At 47.4% G+C, this 21,955-nt stretch overlaps 1 protein-coding gene across 5 annotated transcripts in view; it reads left to right on the top strand.

Moving 5' to 3' along the window:
• ATP6V1A (ATPase H+ transporting V1 subunit A) overlaps positions 1-12,876 on the top strand; it is a 132,033-nt gene extending 119,157 nt beyond the window's left edge. For 4 of the 5 annotated variants that reach the window (XM_029579341.1, XM_029579342.1, XM_029579344.1 and 1 more), the window contains 2 exons: positions 9,180-9,351; positions 11,300-11,438. In XM_029579341.1, the coding sequence (XP_029435201.1) occupies positions 9,180-9,351; positions 11,300-11,392 (265 nt within the window). In that variant the 3' untranslated portion in view covers positions 11,393-11,438. Of the gene's footprint in view, positions 1-9,179; positions 9,352-11,299 lie in introns of all 5 variants that reach the window. The other variant, XM_029579340.1, reaches the window with a different exon arrangement.
• Positions 12,877-21,955: the final 9,079 nt, after the last annotated feature.

Genomic DNA, 21,955 nt, shown 5'->3' on the forward strand with positions numbered 1-21,955 from the left:
CACATATGGGTGACATCACAGGATGGAGCCCAATCACGGAACACTTTTGTCAAAGTTTCTAGAACTTTGACTGGCACCTACTGGGCATGCCCATCATGGCACTAAATCTGCAGTCAGCAGGAGTCTCCCTTTAGTCTTCTTTTTTCCGCGCAGCAGTAGCCACGTGGGTTAAGGAGCTCTTAGAGATTCCTAACAGGAATATTCCTCACGGAATTACTACAAACTTTCATACCCCACAGGGGTCCCCCTCTTGAATGTTTGCTTCCGCGGTACTCCGGTAAGTTTTTTTTACCCGATTCTGGTCCATTCCCGACGAGTTTGCCCCTCGCGGCCTACTGGTTCGGTAGCACCAGTCAACCAGAAAGCAGATACCACATACTTGGTCCAGTCAGCTCCAGGGTTCCAAAAACCTCAATTGGATCACCAATCTGTGGTGGTGGAATCTGCCCAAAAGAGGGCACGACACTCAAAGCCCCATTCTTCCTTCCCTCCAGGCAAGGAGCAGAAATTCCTGGATGCCATTGGTCGGCATGTCTTCCAGGGATCAATGCTTTTCTCACAGGACAAGCAGGATGGTTGTCCTCACAAATGGGTGACATCGAGGATGGAGCCCACCACGGAAAACTTCTGTCAAAGTTTAAACAGAACTTTGACTGGCCCCTACTGGGCATGCCCAGCAAGGCACTGACCCTGCAGCCAGCAGGGGTCTCCCTTCAGTCTTCTTTTTCCGCGCAGCAGTTGCCACGCGGTGAAAGGAGCTCTCTAACCACGTTCCTGACAGGAATTTGGAAGTTAATTTCCTAAGAAAATTTGCCCCTCAGGGGTCTCCCTTCGACAAATTTTTAGTCATCTTACGGAACCCGGTAAGTTTTTTGCCTTTTTCCATCGACTACCGTCGATTTTGGCCCTTGAGGCCTGTTGGCACTTACCGATCCCCAGCCTAAATTTTGGCTTCAGGCCATGGCAACGGGGTTCCGCCGTTGTCCGGATTGTACCCGGACTATGTCCATCACAGACCCCCACAGGGTTTGTGTAATGTGTTTGGGTAGTGAGCATGATGTCCTGACTTGCACCAAATGTACCTTAATGACACCCAAGGGTCGCAAAGCCAGGATGGAGAAGATGGGGCTCCTCTTCCATGCACCCACCCCAACGCCATCGATAGCATCGACGTCATCGGAACCGGCACCGTCGAAGTTGTACCATCATCGTCAACCCTCCGGTGACCGTCCGCCATCGATCGCTTCTCGGCCGTCGACTCCCGTCCCTTCCCCGGATGGGCGAGGGGATCGGAAGGAAAAGCACCGCCATCGACGGCACAAGTCTCGGCCTGTCGAGGATCCACAGCCATCGACCTCTGCTCAAGCCGAGCCACCGACAAAGAAGCCGCGAACAGACCGGACACCCTCCACGTCTCGTTCGCCGGCATCGAGGAAACCCTCACCCTCCCGGGGTGCGGGGGCCGTGATCCCACCGGTTACGGTGGTCCCTCCGGCCCTGCCTCAGCCTCCCTCTCCCGTCGAGCCGGGTATGGTTACCCCTGGTCTCCGGGCAGAACTGGACCGGCTGGTCCAGGAGGCCATCGAGAAAGCGATGAAGAAATTGCAACCTCCATCGGCACCATCTCCGGCACCGGTTCCAGTGCCGCCACAGACACCGGCACCGGCTTCGCCACCGAGGAGGGAACCGACCACCGAGCCGTTGATACAAGCGCTAGCACCGCTACTGAGCCGCATGGAGGCGCTCATGACGGCCCTTCCATCGGTGATTCCAGTACCATCGACAACACCACCGTCTCCGACTGGATTTTCATCGGCAGGAGAAACACCGTTCCGGATTCCCCCTTCCGGGGTGGTTCCATCGGTGCCTTCTGGTATATCTCCACCGATATATCCTTCGGTTTCATCCATTCCACGCCAGGCACCGATTCCATCGGCAGCACCGAAGCCATCGATGCCATTTCTGGTTCCACCTACGGCACCGATTCCACCTCGGTTTCCATCGATGCCTTCAGAGCCTCAGCCAGGTCCATCAGGGCTACAAACCCCACTTGATCCCTACGATACCTGGGGTGATGATGATGATACATCTTCTGACACAGATTTGCCTTCGCCACCATCTCCTACAGAGAGTAGAAAAAGATCTCCTCCTGAGGATCTATCTTTCATTAATTTTGTGAAAGAGATGTCAGAAGTTGTACCTTTTCAACTACAATCTGAAGCTGATGACAGACACCAGATGATGGAACTCCTTCAATTTCTGGATGCTCCAAAAATCATCGCTTCCATCCCTATACACCAGGTGTTTTTGGATCTGCTCAAGAAAAACTGGGAATCTCCCTCATCAGTGTCCCCAGTTAACAAAAAAGCTGACTCCACCTACCTTGTCCAGTCAGCACCAGGTTTCCAAAAACCTCAACTGGATCATCGCTCTGTTGTGGTTGAGTCCGCGCAGAAGAAGGCCAAGCGTCTTAAGCCACACTCTTCTACCCCACCTACCAGGGACAAGAAGTTCCTAGATAGTGTTGGACGGAAAGTCTATCATGGAGCTATGTTGATTTCACGCATAGCTTCATATCAACTTTACATGACTCAGTACAACAGAGCCATCCTTAAGCAGATGCAAGACTATGCTGACACGTTGCCAGACCAATACCAACCGCAGCTTCAAGCCCTTCTTCACAAGGGATTTGAGGCAGGGAAGCACGAGATTAGGACTGCCTACGACATATTCGATGCTTCCACAAAAGTTTCAGCCACAGCCATCTCAGCCAGACGTTGGGCTTGGTTAAAATCATCCAACCTTCGCCCAGAGGTTCAGGATCGTCTTGCTGATTTACCCTGCTTAGGCGATAATTTGTTTGGAGAGCAAATTCAGCAGATTGTGGCGGAGTTGAAAGACCACCATGAGACGTTGAAACAACTCTCATCTGTCCCACCTGAGCTGACCTCCAAGCAACCGCAAAAGAAAGACTCTAAGAAGTCATTCTTTCGACCACGCCGTTATTACCCTCCATCGGCCAGGCCTCGTCCAGCTCGATCCTCTACTAGGCCTCAGCCGCGTCAGCCTAGGAAACAAAGGCCTACTGTAGCCCCTCCTCCTGGGCCTGCGGCTGGCCTTTGACTCCCCTGTAGGGAACACATGCCAAACCCCTCTTCCGGACATCCCTGTAGGAGGTCGACTGTACCATTTTCTACAACCTTGGTTGCAGATCACCTCAGATCAGTGGGTGCTAACAATTATCGCACAGGGTTACCACCTCAACTTCATAACTCTTCCGGCAGACTCCCCACCTCTTCAAGCGTGGAGTCTATCCACCCATTTGGCTCAATTACAACAGGAAGTATCCCTTCTTCTGCAATCAAATGCTATAGAACCCGTTCCTCCCTCTCAACGAGGCAAGGGATTCTATTCCAGATACTTCCTAATACCAAAGAAATCAGGGGGACTACGTCCCATTTTGGACCTTCGAGCCCTCAACAAATACCTTCAAAAAGAGAAGTTCAAAATGGTAACCCTAGGCGCGCTGCTCCCTCTGCTACAAAGAGGGGATTGGCTGTGCTCTCTCGACCTCAAGGACGCTTATACCCACATTGCGATCACACAATCCCATCGCAAATATCTGCGGTTTCTAGTAGGCCACGACCATTATCAATACCGTGTCCTCCCTTTCGGTCTAGCTTCTGCCCCACGAGTCTTTACCAAATGTCTCGTAGTGGTAGCAGCATTCCTAAGGAAGGAAGGTGTCCACGTCTACCCATACCTGGACGATTGGCTAATCAGGGCCTCCACCCAACAGATAGCTCAATCCTCCCTAAAATTGACAATTCAAACACTCCTTTCCTTAGGGTTTCTCGTCAATTACGAGAAATCTTGCTTAGTCCCGTCTCAAACCTTATCTTTCATTGGGGCAGACTTGGACACCTTACAGGCAAAGGCTTACCTTCCTCTTCAGAGGGTCCACACCCTAATGTCCCTGGCTCGCCAGCTCCAGTCTCAGAACACTGCCACGGCTCGCCAGTTCCTCATTCTCCTAGGGCACATGGCATCCTCGGTTCAAGTCACTCCCATGACCCGACTAGCCATGAGAGTAACACAATGGACTCTACGACACCAATGGATTCAAGCTTTTCAGCCTCTGTCCTCCATAGTCAGTCACACAAGCGCTGCGCCTATCCTTAACCTGGTGGACGACTCAGGTCAACCTCCTTCAGGGCTTACCCTTTCTTCCCCGGATCCGCAAGTAATCCTAACCACCGACGCTTCTCACATCGGTTGGGGAGCCCATGTGGACGACTTTCAAACCCAAGGGTTATGGTCCAAAGAGGAAGCCGAACACCAGATCAATTTCCTGGAACTTCGAGCAATCCGCTATGCGCTCCGCACTTTCAAAGATCATCTCTTTCATCAGATAATCTTAATCCAGACGGACAACCAAGTGGCCATGTGGTACATAAACAAGCAGGGAGGCACAGGCTCCTTCCTTCTGTGTCAGGAAGCTGCGCAGATCTGGGCGGAAGCCCTCTCCCACTCCATGTACCTCAGGGCCACTTACCTGCCGGGAGTAGACAATGTATTGGCAGACCAGCTGAGCCGTGTCTTCCAACCACACGAGTGGTCACTCAATCCTCTGGTAGCGACCTCTCTGTTTCACAAGTGGGGTTCTCCCCGCATAGACCTCTTTGCGTCCCCTCAGAACCACAAAGTGGACGATTACTGCTCTCTCATTCGGAGCCAGCACTCTCGGCCGAGGGATGCATTCTCCCTCAAGTGGACAACCGGTCTGCTCTATGCATTCCCTCCACTCCCTCTTGTGTCAAAGACTCTCGTGAAGCTACGCCAGGACGGAGGAACCATGATCCTGATAGCACCTTACTGGCCACGCCAAGTTTGGTTTCCAATACTCCAGGATCTCTCCATCCGCAGGCACATTCCTCTGGGAAAGGACCCGCATCTGCTCACTCAAAACGACGGATGCCTCCTCCATCCCAACCTCCAAGCCTTGTCCCTGACGGCATGGATGTTGAAAGGTTAGTCCTTCAGCCTTTCAACCTTTCAGATTCCGTTTCTCGAGTCCTGATAGCTTCACGAAAGCCTTCCACAAGAAAGTCTTACTCATACAAATGGAAAAGGTACACATCATGGTGCACTTCTCAGTCCCTTGATCCCCTTTCCTGTCCAATCTCCAAATTCTTGGACTATTTATGGCATCTCTCTGAATCAGGTCTTAAAACCTCTTCTATCAGAATGCATGTCAGTGCGGTAGCCGCCTTCCATAAGGGTATTGGGGGTAATCCTATTTCAGTGCAACCCTTAGTAACACGCTTTCTTAAGGGCTTACTCCATCTAAAGCCGCCCTTGCGTCCTCCGGCCCCATCCTGGGACCTTAACCTGGTTCTTGGTCGTCTTATGAAACCTCCTTTCGAACCTCTGCACTCCTGTGACTTTAAATATCTCACTTGGAAAGTGTTATTCCTTTTGGCTATTACTTCAGCTCGCAGGGTTAGTGAATTACAGGCCCTAGTTACCTATCCGCCTTACACTAAGCTCCTGCAGGACCGGGCGGTACTCCGCACTCACCCTAAATTTTTACCTAAGGTAGTTTCTGAGTTTTATATCAATCAATCCATCATACTACCTATCTTTTTTCCCAGGCCCCACTCCAACTCTGGAGAGCAGACCCTGCATACCCTAGACTGTAAACGAGCTCTGGCTTTTTACCTAGACCGTACAGTTTCCCATAGGAAGAGCACTCAATTATTCGTCTCTTTCCATCCTAATAAGTTGGGACAACCTGTGGGTAAGCAGGCTCTTTCTTCCTGGTTGGCGGACTGCATTTCTTTTTGCTATGAGCAAGCTGGCATTCCTTTTCAAGACCGTGTTAAAGCACACTCTGTGAGGGCCATGGCGACGTCAGTGGCACACCTTCGATCGGTGCCGCTTCCTGACATCTGCAAAGCTGCAACCTGGAGTTCTCTCCATACCTTTGCAGCCCATTATTGTTTGGACAAGGCTGGAAGACAGGACTCCATCTTCGGCCAGTCTGTCTTGCGTAACCTTTTTCCAACCTGATGTACCAACACCCTTCCACCTACCCGGTTGGGTGCGGATGCCCTTTCCCAAATTTCTCCTCACTTATTGTGCCTGCTGCACACTGTTGGATACATTTGGTGCAAGTCGGGACATCCTCAGCTCGGTACTCACCCATTTGTGAGGACAACCATCCTGCTTGTCCTGTGAGAAAGCAAATGTTGCTTACCTGATGTAACAGGTGTTCTCACAGGACAGCAGGATGTTAGTCCTCACGAAACCCGCCCGCCTCCCCGCGGTGTTGGGTTCGTTTTATTTTTACTTTCTAGGCACTGCCTGTAGCTTTGAAAATCAGACTGAAGGGAGACCCCTGCTGGCTGCAGGGTCAGTGCCTTGCTGGGCATGCCCAGTAGGGGCCAGTCAAAGTTCTGTTTAAACTTTGACAGAAGTTTTCCGTGGTGGGCTCCATCCTCGATGTCACCCATTTGTGAGGACTAACATCCTGCTGTCCTGTGAGAACACCTGTTACATCAGGTAAGCAACATTTGCTATCTCTTGGATCGCATCTTACCAGCTTTATATGACCCAGTACAACAGGGTCCTATTCAAGCAAATACAGGACTTTGCGGAGTCTCTCCCTCAGCAATTCCAGGAACAGCTGCAAGCCCTAGTTCACAAAGGTTTTGAAGCGGGGAAACATGAAATAGGGTCCTCTTATGACATTTTCGACACCACTTCCAGGGTTTCTGCAGCTGCTATTTCTGCAAAAAGATGGGCCTGGCAAGCCTTCGGACTTGCACCCTGAAGTCCAGGACAGATTGTCTGATCTGCCTTGCATCGGAGACAATCTGTTTGATGAACAGATCCAGCAAACGGTGGCACAACTCAAGGAGCATCATGAGACCCTTCGCCAACTCTCTCTGATGCCTTTTGAATATTCGACCAAACAACCATTTAGGAAGGACTCCAAAAAGTTGTTCTATCATCCAAAGAAGTCCTATCCACAACCATCTAGAGCTCGCTCTACAAGGCCTTTCCAAAAGGCCTAGTCCAGACAACCTCGTAAGCAAAAACGACAAGCAGCTCCTCAGCCGGGCCCTGCTTCCGGTTTTTGACTCCTGCATAGAGAACAGCAGCCAGCTTCCACTGCTGCATGTACCAGTGGGAGGTCGATTGTGTCATTTCAACAACATATGGCTCACAATCACCTCGGACCAGTGGGTCCTAGCCATAATCTCTCAAGGGTATCACCTGAACTTTCTCTCCATCCCACTGGATTCCCCACCTCGGCTGACATGGGGAACATCAAACCACTCACTACTCCTGGATCAGGAAGTCTCCCTCCTCCTTCGATCCAGAGTAATCGAACCAGTGCCTTATTCCCAACAGGGACTCGGGTTCTATTCCCGGTACTTTCTAATCCCCAAAATGTCGGGTGGCATTCATCCACTTCTGGGCCTGTGGGCCTTCAACAAGTACCTCCAACGAGAAAAGTTCAAGATGGTAACCTTTGGTTCCCTCCTGCCCCTTCTGCAAAGAGAAGACTGGCTCTGCTCTCTAAACCTCCAGGATGCTTACACACATATCGCAATAACTCCATCTCATCACAAATTTCTGCGATTCCTGGTAGGCCCACAGCACTATCAATACCAAGTGCTTCCATTCGGCCTGGCATCTGCTCCACGAGTCTTCACCAAGTGCCTTGTAGTAGTAGCAGCATTCCTCAGGACTCAAGGTGTCCACGTCTACCCCTATCTCGACGATTGGTTGATCAGGGCTCCCACTCAGCAAGCTGCTCTGTCGCCCCTGTCTTACTTGACACACTCTGATTTCGCTAGGATTTCTCGTCAACTACACAAAATCCTGCTTAGTCCCATCTCAAACTTTATCATTCATAGAGGCAGACTTGGACACCTTGCAAGCAAAGGCATTTCTGCCTCTACAACGAGCTCTCGCTCTCATTTCTCTCGCACACCAGCTACAATCTCAACATCATTCAACTGCATGCCATTTCCTCATTCTGCTAGGACACATGGCGTCCTCGGTACATGTTACCCCAACGGGCTCTAGTATTCTATCTAGACCGTACAGCTGCCCACAGGAAAAGCACTCAATTGTTTGTTGCTTTCTATTCCATCAGATTGGGTCAATCTGTGGGTAAGCAGACTCTCTCCTCCTGGTTAGCGGACTGCATATCCTTTTGCTATCAGCAAGCAGGCATTCCACTTCAAGACCGTGTTAAAGCGCACTCTGTCAGGGCCATGGCGACTTCAGTAGCACACTATGCTCTGTTCTGCTTCCTGACATTTGCAGGGCTGCCACCTGGAGTTCTCTCCATACCTTTACAGCCCATTATTGCTTAGACAAGATTCCATCTTCGACCAGTCTGTCTTGCGCAACCTTTTTGCAACCTGACATACCAACACCCTTCCGCCTGCCCGTTAGGGTTCAGGATGCCCTTTACCAAATTTCACCCCAGTCCTTGTGCCTATTGCACATCTTGGGTACATTTGGTGCATTTCTCGGACATCCTCAGCTCGGTATTCACCCATATGTGAGGACTTACCATCCTGCTTGTCCTGTGAGAAAGCAGAAGTTGTTTACCTGTAACAGGTGTTCTCACAGGACCGCAGGATGTTAGTCCTCACGAAACCCGCCCTCCATCCCACGGTGTTGGGTTCGTTACTTTTTCTTATTTTATTTTTTGGCACTTCCTGTAGCTTTAAACAAGATTGAAGGGGGACCCCTGCTGACTGCAGTGTTAGTGCCATGCTGGGCATGCCCAGTAGGTGCCAGTCAAAGTTCTAGAAACTTTGACAAAAGTGTTCCGTGATTGGGCTCCATTCTGTGATGTCACCCATATGTGAGGACTAACATCCTGCTATCCTGTGAGAACACCTGTTACAGGTAAGCAACGTCTGCTTTTTGAGGGGGAGGAATCAAAACATTCATTAGGACCTTAATTCATTAGCAGTGGACAAATACTGTGCTGGTAAGAGACATCCATCCACTAACTGTACCATTTTAGTGTGTGCTTTGACTGGGCCTCTCAGCAAGCACCCTTGTTGTAGTTCTAAAGGACACCCCCATGATTCTCTTTGAGGCCACAGAATGACTCAGTAAAATGTAATTTTTCTTGTTTGTTTTAGGTTCTGCCCTTTCTACAAGACTGTGGGTATTCTATCCAACATGATATCTTTTTATGACATGGCCCGTCGTGCTGTCGAGACCACTGCCCAAAGTGACAATAAGATCACATGGGCCATCATACGAGAGCAGATGGGCGAGATTCTGTACAGACTATCCTCTATGAAGTTCAAAGTACGTATACAACAATGAACAAAAGAACAGGCAGGCTGGCCCCTATATCTCTGAACACCAAGCAGGCAGGGTATTATCTCTCTGTCAGGGCTGGTACAAGCTTATTTGGTGCCCTAGGTGAACCTTTGGTTATTCACATACCCCCTTCCTAACTTATCTATTGACAGAAGCTCCAGCCCAGCACTCCCTCATATCCACTACAGTGACTCCAGGACTGCACTCTCTCTTTGGCCGTATTAGCTCTGGTACAGCACCCCTCTGGACCTCACAGTGCTAGTATTTTGCGGCTCCAAAATCTTATCGTTCTAGGTGACAGTCTAGTTTGCCTAATGGAAACACTGGCTCTGCTGTCAGTATGGTACTGAAGATTTCTGGGCTGGAAAAGAAGCAGGGTTCCCCATCTCTAGGTGTCCTGGGACAAGGGAACTCTTTGCAGGGACGACAAATCAAACTGCAGTTCGGCCTGGTGCTGCATATTTCCATGTAGGGTCCCTGGTTCGATCCCCCAAGTCTGGTCTTCTGCTCTCTGAGTTGATATGGGATGCTGCGGAAACAATGTTCACAGCCTCCTGGGAGAAGGGAGTTGTGGTAATTGTTTAAGGGTACCATTAAACACCCCAAAATTAGAGGAATCTTGCACTTAAATAATCCAAAATCCAAATCACAACTATTTTCTCCTCATGGGAAATTGTATCAGAAAAATAGTGTGCTCTTACAGTCGTCTGGCTCTTGCCCACAAAGGGCTGCAGCCAGTTTCATGTATATGGCACTCACAGTTACCTCGTTTACTCTTTCCCATCTATTTTATTTACTACTAAATTTTCTTTAAAATTATTTCACCTCCCATTCGTGTTACCCTAATTTTAAAATCACATCCAACACTTCTCCTACAATATTTCTTCACCGGAGAATTGAATACATAATAAAATAGCAGTGGGAGCCGATTTGATATGACACCTGTCATGAAGGTCGGTATATAAAAGAATTAAATAAATATATATATAAATAATAGAAGATATTGCAAAACTGCAAGTATAGAAGTGCAAGTGATTAATAAAAGAGCAAAGGAAGCACAATTAGAATATGGATGTGAAGAAATATTGTAACACGTGAAGGAGAAGTGTTGGGTGTGATTTTAAAATTAGGGTAACACGAATGGGAGGTGAAATAATTTTAAAGAAAATTTAGTGGCAAATAAAATAGATGGGAAAGAGTAAACGAGGTAACTGTGAGTGCCATATACACGAAACTGGTTGCAGCCCTTTGTGGGCAAGAGCCAGACGACTGTAAGAGCACACTATTTTTCTGATACAATTTCCCATGAGGAGAAAACAGTTGTGATTTGGATTATTTAAGTGCAAGATTCCTCTAATTTTGGGGTGTTTAATGGTAGTTTTACGTGGAGAGGATTTATAAGCCTGACAATAACAGTAGTTGTGAGTTCATTACGAATTGTTTAAGGGTGACACCTAGTGATGAGATTCAGGACCCAGGATTGCAGGATCTTGGAAGGAGTCCTGGTGTATAGTCCCTGTCCCGGGACAGTCGCTACAATGACCAGATTTGATACATTGCGGGGGAGGGAACAGATATAAAATAGGAGGAAAAAATCCTCAGGTAAGGATGAAGTTTTATGCCAGATTTCAGCCCTGGTTCCAATTGAGCTGGAAGGAGCAGGAGGAAACTGCTAGATTAAAAAAGAAAGAGAGAAATCCCATTGTTTGCTCAGGGTAAGCAGAAGCAAAATTTCCCCATGCAGCATTCCTGAGTAGGTAAGGAAGTGAATTTTAAAAGTCACAGAAAATACAAGATAAGTATCCATAATTAGATTAAACTAGACATGATACCACCATGTCTGCACCGGTTGCTATATTGTGAATGGAATTGCTTTTCCTACATTGAAAACCACCCCTTGTAGTCTTCAGTTTGTTTTTTTTCTAAATTTCAGGACCCAGTGAAAGAAGGAGAGGCTAAGATCAAGGCAGATTACAGCCAGCTCTTTGAGGACATGCAAAACGCCTTCCGCAGCCTGGAAGATTAGAACATCTCTCGCTCACCTCTCGATGTATCATCTCAGACTGCCTAGGTTCCCACTGTGCTGCGTCCATACAGGAGTACTCATGTATTTATTATACAGTAACTCAGTCATGTCCCCTTCCCCACTCAGTAGGTCTTAGAAGAAAGAGGGAACCTACTGTTCCTGTGCATTCCAGTGTTTGAGAGCATCACTGTATCTGTTTATCATGAAGTGGTGAGTGTAATTAGTTGTGTGTATGTGTGCGAGGCGCAACAATGAGAAGCCTATGCTGGCAAAACAGGACCCACTAAGAGTTTGTCCCACCAAACAATGCCACGTACATTGGAAGCTGGGATGGTTTTTTGTTTGGTTTTTTTTTGTTAACTTTGCAGTCAGTGGCATATGGCAATCATAGGTGGGATAAATTGGTTCCAGTGATATTATTTGAAAACTGTGTCCAAGATAACTTGCCACTTGTATTTAAAGGTTTGATACTGAGCCCACCCACCCCCGTCTTTTGCTGTCTAGAATGGGTTTTGTATGTGTAAGTTACTTGGGATGGAGAATGATGGTATTTCTGCATAATTGCACAAAAGCAGTACTGTTTTTGTTTTGTTTTTGTTTTTTAATAAAAAGGACCTTTTAAGACTAGTTTCCAGGATTTTGCAGGTTACTATATGCTAAGGGGTAGATGTTGTAAGGATCTAAGCACCTAAGTGAAGGAGTTAGTCACTTTGATCTGAATAAATGAAATTTTAGCTTCTGCTCAGAACCTAAAGGTAGGTACTGAAAAGTGAGTTGAGCCAAATCAGAGGAAGAAAGTTATGAACTTAACTCTGATTTCCAGTGCTTGGCACCTAAAGTTAGGAGAATCAATAGCAGATCTAAACTTAGTCCAATTTAAGAAGCTAAAATTTCATCTAATTTCAGATGCCTAGGTCAGGTGCTTGGTGTCCTTTGAATGTCCGCCTCCACGCATTTTCCCTATAGACACAAATTGGGAGAGAATATGTAGCACCTGGGCTCCTTAGCACATTCTGCATGTGCTTCTCATTTGAAGAAAATTAATGTGTGGATGGGAGACAACTTGCTGTGTGAACTTTTTCCCTTTCAGGTGCATTCCCGTTCATTACCTTATACCATGGTACCTCGTGATGTAGAATTTAATGCTTAGACGATCACTGATTTTATTTCTTTAAAGAGGATATATTAAACTTTTACATCTCATGTTTTGAGGATGATGCAGTCCAATATTTATTGTGCTGTGGGTTGGCCTGTTGCGATATGGCCAGTCTCGGCAGCTTCAGAAATGTTTTGATTTTGTCATTTTATTTTCAGTGTTGAAGTTCTGATATTCACTGTATCCTTCCTACTCCTCATCCATGCATGTGGAGGAGGTTAAAAGAACAGACGAAAAGATGTATTTCCTTGTTTACTTTCATTTCCTGGGCATAGTGTGAAATTGTCCTAAGCCCATGAAAGAATAAAAAGTGGCTTTAAAATAGTGATATATTTCTCCATCTGTGATGATTAATGCCAAAGTTACTGTTTGCTTCATTTGTAAAGATCGTTCATGCCTGAGGCCTCTGGAAGCATTTTCAGGTCTTCAGAATCCTCATTGAACAAAAATCTATTTGAGACAACTTGAAATGAGATTATAGGAACACACGTGAGACAAAGTCAATATAGTCACTCCAAAAATGCCCTCCACTCCACCTCTGACATAGCCCCTAGAGATTATTCACCTCCACACTTATGCAGCTTCCACAAGCCTCTATCCTAACCAGTCCAGCTTGCCTCAGGTTTTATGCAAAGCTCCCCTCATCTTCTATGATAACAGATTTTTTTAAAATAGATTTTATTTTCCTTTCACAGAAAATCAGGGGAAGTGGGCCATGCAGATTTTCTGTCCTTTTATTCTTTTATTTATTTATTTATTTTAAAGCTTGTATACCGCAAATCAAAATTTCTAAGCAGTCTAACAAAAAAAAATTCATAAAATAACGACAGACATAAACAATACACAAGTACAATAACTATTGTGCCAATATCCATCTAACTGCCTTCAGGTTTATAGTTTACACTCCTGATTTTGTGCAGTAACCTGCTCCCTGCTGGCTACACATCATCAGGAAAGGCTTGAGAGAACAAAAAGACCTTTAATAACTTCTTGAATTTTAGCATAGAAGATTCTTCCTTCAAACTACCTGGAAGAGAATTCCATAGGCAGGACCCTGAACATAAAAAAAAAAAAGAGAAGCCTCTCTCGAGATTCGTCTAAGCAAATAATTCTAGGTGAAGGGACATTCAGAAGGACTTGACTAGCAGATCTTAGGGTTCATGATGGACAATACAATTTTAGGGCCACACTGAAGCTAGGGGGTGTGATACCATTTAACCCTTTAAGGACTAACATGAGAATTTTAAAGGAAATTCTCCTTTTAATGGGAGGCAAATGGAGGCCCTTCAGAACAAGTGAGATATGCTCATGAATCATTGTCCCAGTTATTACCCTAGCAGCTGAGTTCTGGACAAGCTGTAATGCCCCCAAGGAGTTTTGTGGGAGACCAAGATACAACGTGTTGCAATAATAGAGATATATTAAAGCAAAAGAATGAATTACAGTTCTTAAGTATGGCTCATTTAGGAATGGTCGTAGACTACAGAGCAGATGGTTTAAAAAATGCCCCTTTTTACAACTTTCAAAATTTATGGCTTTAGTAATAAGGAAGTATGCATAACGAAACCAAGATTTCTTGCCTCGCCCACTATTGGAATTTCAAAACCATCCAAAATCAAGGATTTAGGCATCTTTGAGTCAGGATATCTAGCCAGATATTAAATTTTGGTCTAGGGCATATTTAAAAGGAGTCTATTTTTCAACAACCAATCCTTGAGGGAATTCGGACAATAAGAAATCTTTTTTAGGGCACAATCAAATGATTCTGAAGTTGGCACAAAAAATTGGATATCAGCATATAGACTGTAACCAACATCAAGTTGTGAGAAAAGTCAACAAATTGGGGCAATGTAAACATTAAAGAGCATAGCTGAAAGGGCTGACCCTTGAGGTACCCCTGTAGCAAGATCAAATTCCTTGGACCAATGTCCAGATATATACTGATTGAGAACGATCACTCAAAAAAGAAGAAAACTATTTTAACACTGGTTTCTATCCCTGTGTTTGACAGGCGATTGATCAGAATGGAATGATCGATGGTGTCAAATGCTGCGGTCAAATCCAAGAAAACAAAGAAACCTGTGCCACAGTTGAATCCAAGTCTAAAAATATCAGAGGGACAACAAAAGTATCTCAGTATTATAATTAGATCGAATACCATACTGGTGATCGTCTAATACATGGTGAGCATCCAAAAATTCCTGAAGTTGATTCAATACCACTTTATCGAGTAATTTGCCAAGAAAGGGAAGATTACTTATAGGACGATAACTATTTAAATTGTTAGGGTTGGAAATAGACTTTTTTAACACAGGCTTAACCACTGCTGATTTCAATACTTTAACTGGACTTCCTTCCGGTAAAGGGCAATTAATCAACTCTCGCAAAAAACATGATGATTCATTCTTAAGACACTTAAATGAAACATTTGAGCATTTGAACAAAGGACAGAAATTAGGTTTCAATTTGCTCATTAATTCAGAAAATTCATTTGATCCTACTGTGGAAAAGGTACCCAGAGAGTATTTGACTCCCCCCATCTCTGAAAAGACATCTTGAGAAAAAGATGAGGTTATCTTTTTGATCTTGTCATTGAAAAAAAGACCAAACTCTTGGGCGCTTAGATTATTTTGACAGTCTGAGGAGGAGGACTTAAATGTTAAAGCTTTGACTATGATAAAGTTCTCGTGGATGATTTTGGGGCACTGTATTTGATTTGTGAAAAATTGATGTTTCAGCCAATATGACTCATTCCTATAATTACTCAATTCGTTCAAATAAGCAGAACAATCAATTTCGGACTTAGTTTTTCTCCAGCGGCGTTCGATAGTTCTAAGCCATCTTTTTTTTTTTTTTTTTTTTATCATTTCTTTTCCAAATCACGGAGCTCTACAAAGCCTCTGGGAGACAGATTCTGTCAAAAGGGCAATCTGATCTAAAACTTCATTCAGCGAATTGGAAACTGCATCTTCAATGTTGTCAAATGATTTTTCTATCAATGTAGACATCCAGATTTCTTTTAAGGTATCTACTTCAAAACTATTTCTTTTGCAAGTAGCTTGGTTTAGTTTATTTTTAACTATAGGCCATTTAATTAATCTAGCATAAATTTCAATTAAAAAAATGCTCTGACCAAGGGGACAGATTCACATTTTGCCCTAAATGAATTAAAATGAGCAGATAAAGTTCTAAAGAAAACTAAGTCCAAGGTATGGCTGTGAGCATGGGTGGGTTGATTAGTAAATTGAGACCAACCCAACACATTCATTTGTCTCAAGAATGATTTCACAACTATGAGAGAGAGGCACAGCATCAACATGAAGTTTAAAATCACCTAAAACTATAAATCTCTAATATCAGTATTGCTGAAGAAGGAACTTGGGTAAGTAAATTACACACAAACTCCAAGAAGAGTTGAGTAAAACTAAAGCCTCTAATTCTGGCATGGAATCAGAATCTAAAACCTTCAGCCCATATTCTGATTTAACTATTACTAATATACCACCAACTCTTTTATATGATCTAGGACAGTGGTTCTCAACCATTTTTCTGTCAGGGCACACCTGCCAGATAATGCTGACAGGTGGGACATACTGAACAGTTGACCATCACGGGGCTAAATGTAAACATATATTCTGCATCCACAGGAACCCATTCCCCGCCCCTCCCCCCTTCCCGGTCCCCAAACAATGGATGCAGAGCAGAACTAGGATATTTCAAATATAACTCACTATATATAAAAGATATTCTGATTCAGTTGTTATCTCAGTAACAGAAACACAAGCTCCCTTTCTACCAAGCACATTTAAAACTAATCGGAGAAAGTTTTTTCACTCAATGCACAATTAAACTCTGGAATTTGTTGCCAGAGGATGTGGTTAGTGCAGTTAGTGTAGCTGTGTTTAAAAAAAGGATTGGATAAGTTCTTAGAGGAGAAGTCCATTACCTACTATTAATTAAGTTGACTTAGAAAATAGCCACTGCTATTACTAGCAACAGTAGCATGGAATAGACTTTAGTTTTTGGGTACTTGCCAGGTTCTAATGGCCTGGATTGGCCACTGTTGGAAACAGGATGCTGGGCTTGATGGACCCTTGATCTGATCCAGTATGGCATGTTCTTATGTTCTTCTTACGTTCTTATTACAAAATCAAAACCTAAACAAAAAAACACTCAGCATGTGTGTAGCAAACCTTCTATACCACTGCAACATTAATTCTAAGAACTCAAACAGCAATAGCCCTTCCTATGAAAAGGCAGCAGTGTAGCACCAATGCATGTCCTTTTGAGAATGAGAAAACACAAAGAAGATTGATACAAATCCCTACCTACTAGTAAAATACCTCACCTCAGTCATACATACAGATCAGACGTTCACCAAATACAGAATAAAAGATCACAAGTTATAAATGTGGAGACAAAAACTGGAATGGAAACCTCAAAAAGCCACTCTGCATGCAGTGCAAACCTGGATGGCTAGAAACAGAAATACAAATCCTCCTACATTAAGCAAAGATAGAAGAAATGCACAGTCACAAAACTGACATATTACAGTTCTGGCATACTGTCATTCCCCTTCCATGCTCCATCATCCTTCACCTTTCCCAACAATTACTCCCTTTCAATCATCTGCTCACACTCATATCCCTGCCCAGCATTCCTGACCCCCCCCCCCCCCCCATCCTCTTCCCTGTGCTCCCTTTCTCCTGATCGACTCGCCCTACCCCCTTCACCCCACCTCCCTGCCTGCCAGCTACCCCAACCCCATTTCCCCCTCCTTCCTGCTCAGCAGCCTCCACACTCCCTCTCCGTTCCACTTCTATCTGCCCAGCATCCCCAGCCTTCCTTCCCCCACCCTCCACAGGGTGAAGAGATCAGCAGCAGCATCACTCCCAGAGTCAGCAGGGGCTGGGCCAGAAAGAAGAGAAGTGAGTCGCCTCCCATCAGGCCCAATATAAGAGAAGTCATAAAACTCCCAGCTGGGCTGATAAGGAGCAGCAGCCTTCTGCTGGCCCTGCGACACACCTGTTGAGAACCCCTGAGCTAGAACATGAGAAGACTTATATTCCATTCAGATGGAATATGAAAAAAGAATCAGGACTGAGCTCCCAAAAGTCCCATTTTTGTCACTTTTCTTGGGACTTTTAAAGAGACCGTAGTGCTTTCGCTGCAGCATGTACCCCAATATTGGACTGGGAGGACCAGCTGGATTAGGTGGGGGAGAATAATTGTGGAACACTGGTCCTGCTCCCTCTTGTCACCATGGCCCTTTCTCAAACAATGAGCAGCAGCACCTGACACCAGTGATCTTGAAAGTGTGCTGTGCCACCGCAAGGGCAGCACATCAAAGCTAATCAGATGGACCTGGTATGTGTTTGCCCATTGAAAACTGCTGAAGTACCTCCTGTGTTGATTTGTCACAACCACAAGCAGCTTATATAAAAGGGAAAGAAATTAGCTTGTGCTTTCCTTTCCACTTGGAGGATCTGCAGTGGCATCGAGTACATAGGAAAATTAGTTTCTTACCTGATAATTTTCGTTCCTGTAGTACCAAGGATCAGTCCAGGACACCTGGGTTGTGACTCCGCACCAGTAGATGGAGACAGACTAAAACTTGTGGGCGGAGCATATATGCCCCTGTGCCAGTCACAGCCCCTCAGTCATACGTAATGTCAAAGTAGACAAAAGCCAAAAAGGCAACCATAACTAACCATACAAACTTGGTAGGGAAACGAAAGAAATCCAACACCCCTACCGAAACTAGACTCCCAAACCGGGAGAGCAACTCAAGAAGGGTCAGCGTAGACTCCCAAACCGGGAGAGCAACTCAAGAAGGGTCAGCGTAGTGAAAGAAACAATAAAGAGCGGACTCTCCATTACTATAGCGCAGCACTGTGGGCGGGATCCTGGACTGATCCTTGGTACTACAGGAACGAAAATTATCAGGTAAGAAACTAATTTTCCTTTCCCTGTACGTACCAGGATCAGTCCAGGACACCTGGGATGTACCAGAGCCAACTTACCGAGGGTGGGAAGCAGAGAGTCCCGCTCGGAGTACCCTCTCTCCAAAACCCCCAGCTTCAGTAGCCTGAACATCCAACCGGTAATGTTTAAAGAAGGTATGCAACGACTTCCAGGTAGCCGCCCTGCAAATCTCTTGAGGCGACACCTGAGAAGATTCCGCCCAAGACGCAGCGTGAGACCGCGTCGAATGAGCCCGAAGACCCACTGGCGGCGATTTTCCACGCAGAAGATACGCAGAACCAATGGCTTCCTTGAGCCAACGGGCAATTGTCGTGCGGGACACCGCAGCACCTTTCTTTGGACCCGAAGTCAACACAAACAGATGATCCGTCACCCGATACGGATTAGTAACCTCTAGATAGCGAAGAAGGGACCTCCGCACATCTAGTTTTCCCAAGTCTTTCGTTTTCGGGTCCGAAGACTCCCCAAACATGAAAGCGGGAAGTTCAATCGACTGATTCAAATGGAACGACGACACGACCTTAGGAAGGAAGGAGGGAACCGTCCGCAAGGAAACCCCCGAATCGGAGATGCGCAAGAAGGGCTCCCTACAGAACAACGCCTGTAATTCTGAAACACGACTGGCTGATGCAATCGCCACCAGGAATACGGTCTTCAACGTGAGATCCTTGAGCGTATAACGTTTCAGGGGCTCAAACGGCGCTGAGCATAAGGCTGAGAGTACCCAGTTGAGGTTCCAAGACGGGCAAGGGGCCGCAACGGAGGACGGAGGTGCTTAGCCCCCCTAAGAAAGCGGGAGATATCTGGGTGGAGAGCCAGAGAGACTCCCCGGACCTCACCTCGCAAGCACCCAAGCGCCGCCACTTGGACCCGAAGGGAATTGCACGCTAAACCTTTGGCGAGCCCCGCCTGGAGAAACGCCAAAATATCAGAAATAGAAGCGGAAGTGGGATTCAGACCCCGCTCCACGCACCATTCCTCAAACACTACCCAGACCCGAACATAAGCCAGGGAAGTAGACTGTTTTCGGGATCTCAGCAACGTAGTAACGACCGCATCCGAGTAGCCTTTTCTTTTCAACCGGTACCTCTCAAAGCCATGCCGCGAGACAGAAGTGATCCGCATCCTCCAAACAGACGGGGCCCTGCCGAAGAAAGCCCCGCGAACCCCTGAAGGCGAAGGGGGGCGGCCACCGACAACTGGACTAAGTCCGCAAACCAGGGACGGCGCGGCCACTCCGGCGCCACCATGATCACGTTGGACGGGTGCAAGTCTATGCGCCGCAGAATCTTGCCGATCATGGGCCACGGTGGGAACACATACAGAAGCACATCCGCCGGCCAGGGAAGCACCAACGCGTCGACTCCCTCTGCGCCCCTTTCGCGACGTCGACTGTAAAATCTCGGAGCCTTTGCGCTGTGCCACGTGGCCATCAGATCCATGTGGGGCGTTCCCCAAGTCTTGCAGATGAAGAGAAATGCCTCTTCCGCCAGCTCCCACTCTCCGGGATCCAGACGGTGACGGCTGAGAAAATCCGCCTGGACGTTGTCGACTCCTGCAATGTGGGACGCAGCGAGATGGCTGAGATGCCGCTCTGCCCAGAGCATCAAGAGCCACGCCTCCTCCGCCACTAGAGGACTTCTTGCCCCGCCCTGGCGATTGATGTAAGCCACGGTGGTAGCGTTGTCCGACAATACCCGGACCGCCTGTCCGCGTACTAGGGGTAGAAAAGCATGCAGCGCCAGACGGACCGTTCTGGTCTCCAGCCGGTTGATAGACCACTGGGTCTGCGACTCTGACCACAGACCCTGAACCGACTTCCCTTGGCACACTGCCCCCCAGCCGGAAAGACTGGCATCCGTGGTCACCACCGTCCAGTCGGGCACCAGAATGGACACTCCACAGGAGAGATGCTTGGAATCCCGCCACCAGCTCAGGCTGGCTCGCGCCTGACCCTCGAGAGGGAGAGGTAGATAAAAATCCTTGGAAACCGGTTTCCAGCGGGAAAGCAATGAGGACTGCAGCGGTCGTAGATGAGCGAACGCCCAAGGGGCTAACGCCAGAGTGGATGCCATAGACCCCAGAACCGTCAGGTAATCGCAGACTCGTGGCCGGTGTAGCGACAGAAGACGTAGCACCTGAGACTGCAGATTGCATATCCGTTCCTGAGAGAGAATCACCTTGCCTCGCTTCGTGTCGAAAAGGGCTCCAAGATACTCCAAGGACTGAGAAGGTTCGAGATGACTCTGTTGTAGTTGACCACCCAGCCCAGGGACTGCAAGAGCTGTAACCCCCTGGTCACCGCCTGCCGACACAGACTCTGAGACTTCGCTCGGATTAGCCAATCGTCGAGGTAAGGGTGAACCAGCAGGCCTTCCCGCCGCAACTGCGCCGCCACGACCACCATCACTTTCGTGAATGTCCGAGGCGCTGTCGCTAGGCCGAACGGGAGCACCCGGAACTGGAAGTGCCTGCGCAGAATGCAAAACCGCAGGAACCGCTGAAAAGCTAGATGGATGCCTACATGAAGGTATGCTTCTGTGAGGTCTAGGGACGCCAGGAATTCGCCGGGGCGCACTGACGCGATCACGGAACGAATGGTTTCCATCTTGAAATGAGGAACCCGAAGGCATCTGATGACTCCCTTCAGATCCAGAATGGGGCGGAAAGAGCCGTCTTTCTTGGTCTAACTCGTAGCCGTGTCTTATCACGTCGAGGACCCACTGATCCGACGTCATGCTGGCCCATTCCTCGAGAAAGAAGGAGAGACGCTCCCTCACGTTTGGGACAACGTGCCGAGGCCACGAGGAGGGATGGGCCGGCCGGACTTCATTGTGAAGGCTTGGCCCCCGCACCCGACGGAGCCCCTCCTTGCCGGCCAAAACGCTTGCCCCGAAAGGACTGCTGCCACTGAGCGTTCCGCGAGGAGGACGACCTATATGAGGATCCAGAGGATCTTTGCGGTCTGGACTTCCTGGGCCCCCGGAACCGGGCTCTGCCTGAGAAGGAAGATCGCAGACGGGCCCTATCCTCCGGCAGCTTAAACGCTCGATTCTCACCCAGGGAAACCAACAAATCATCTAACTCCTTGCCAAATAGCAATTTCCCTTTAAATGGCAATGCCCCGAGGTGAGCCTTGGAAGAGCCATCCGCTGCCCAGTTGCGCAGCCAAAGAAGACGACGCGCCGACACCGCTGCCACCATGGAGTGAGCTGAGGTGCGCTACAGATCATGGAGCGCATCGGCCCCATAGGCAATGGCTGCCTCCAACCTGTCTGCTTGAGAAGCTTCCTCTGCAGAGAGACCTGCATTCGCCTGAAGGACTTGAGCCCAGCGCAGACTAGCCCGCATAGCAAAATTCGTGCACATGGCGGCCCGCACTCCTAGGACAGAGACCTCGAAAATCTTTTTGAGTTGAACCT

This window comes from Rhinatrema bivittatum, chromosome 15 (assembly GCF_901001135.1).
Source record: "Rhinatrema bivittatum chromosome 15, aRhiBiv1.1, whole genome shotgun sequence".
Taxonomy (NCBI): domain Eukaryota; kingdom Metazoa; phylum Chordata; class Amphibia; order Gymnophiona; family Rhinatrematidae; genus Rhinatrema; species Rhinatrema bivittatum.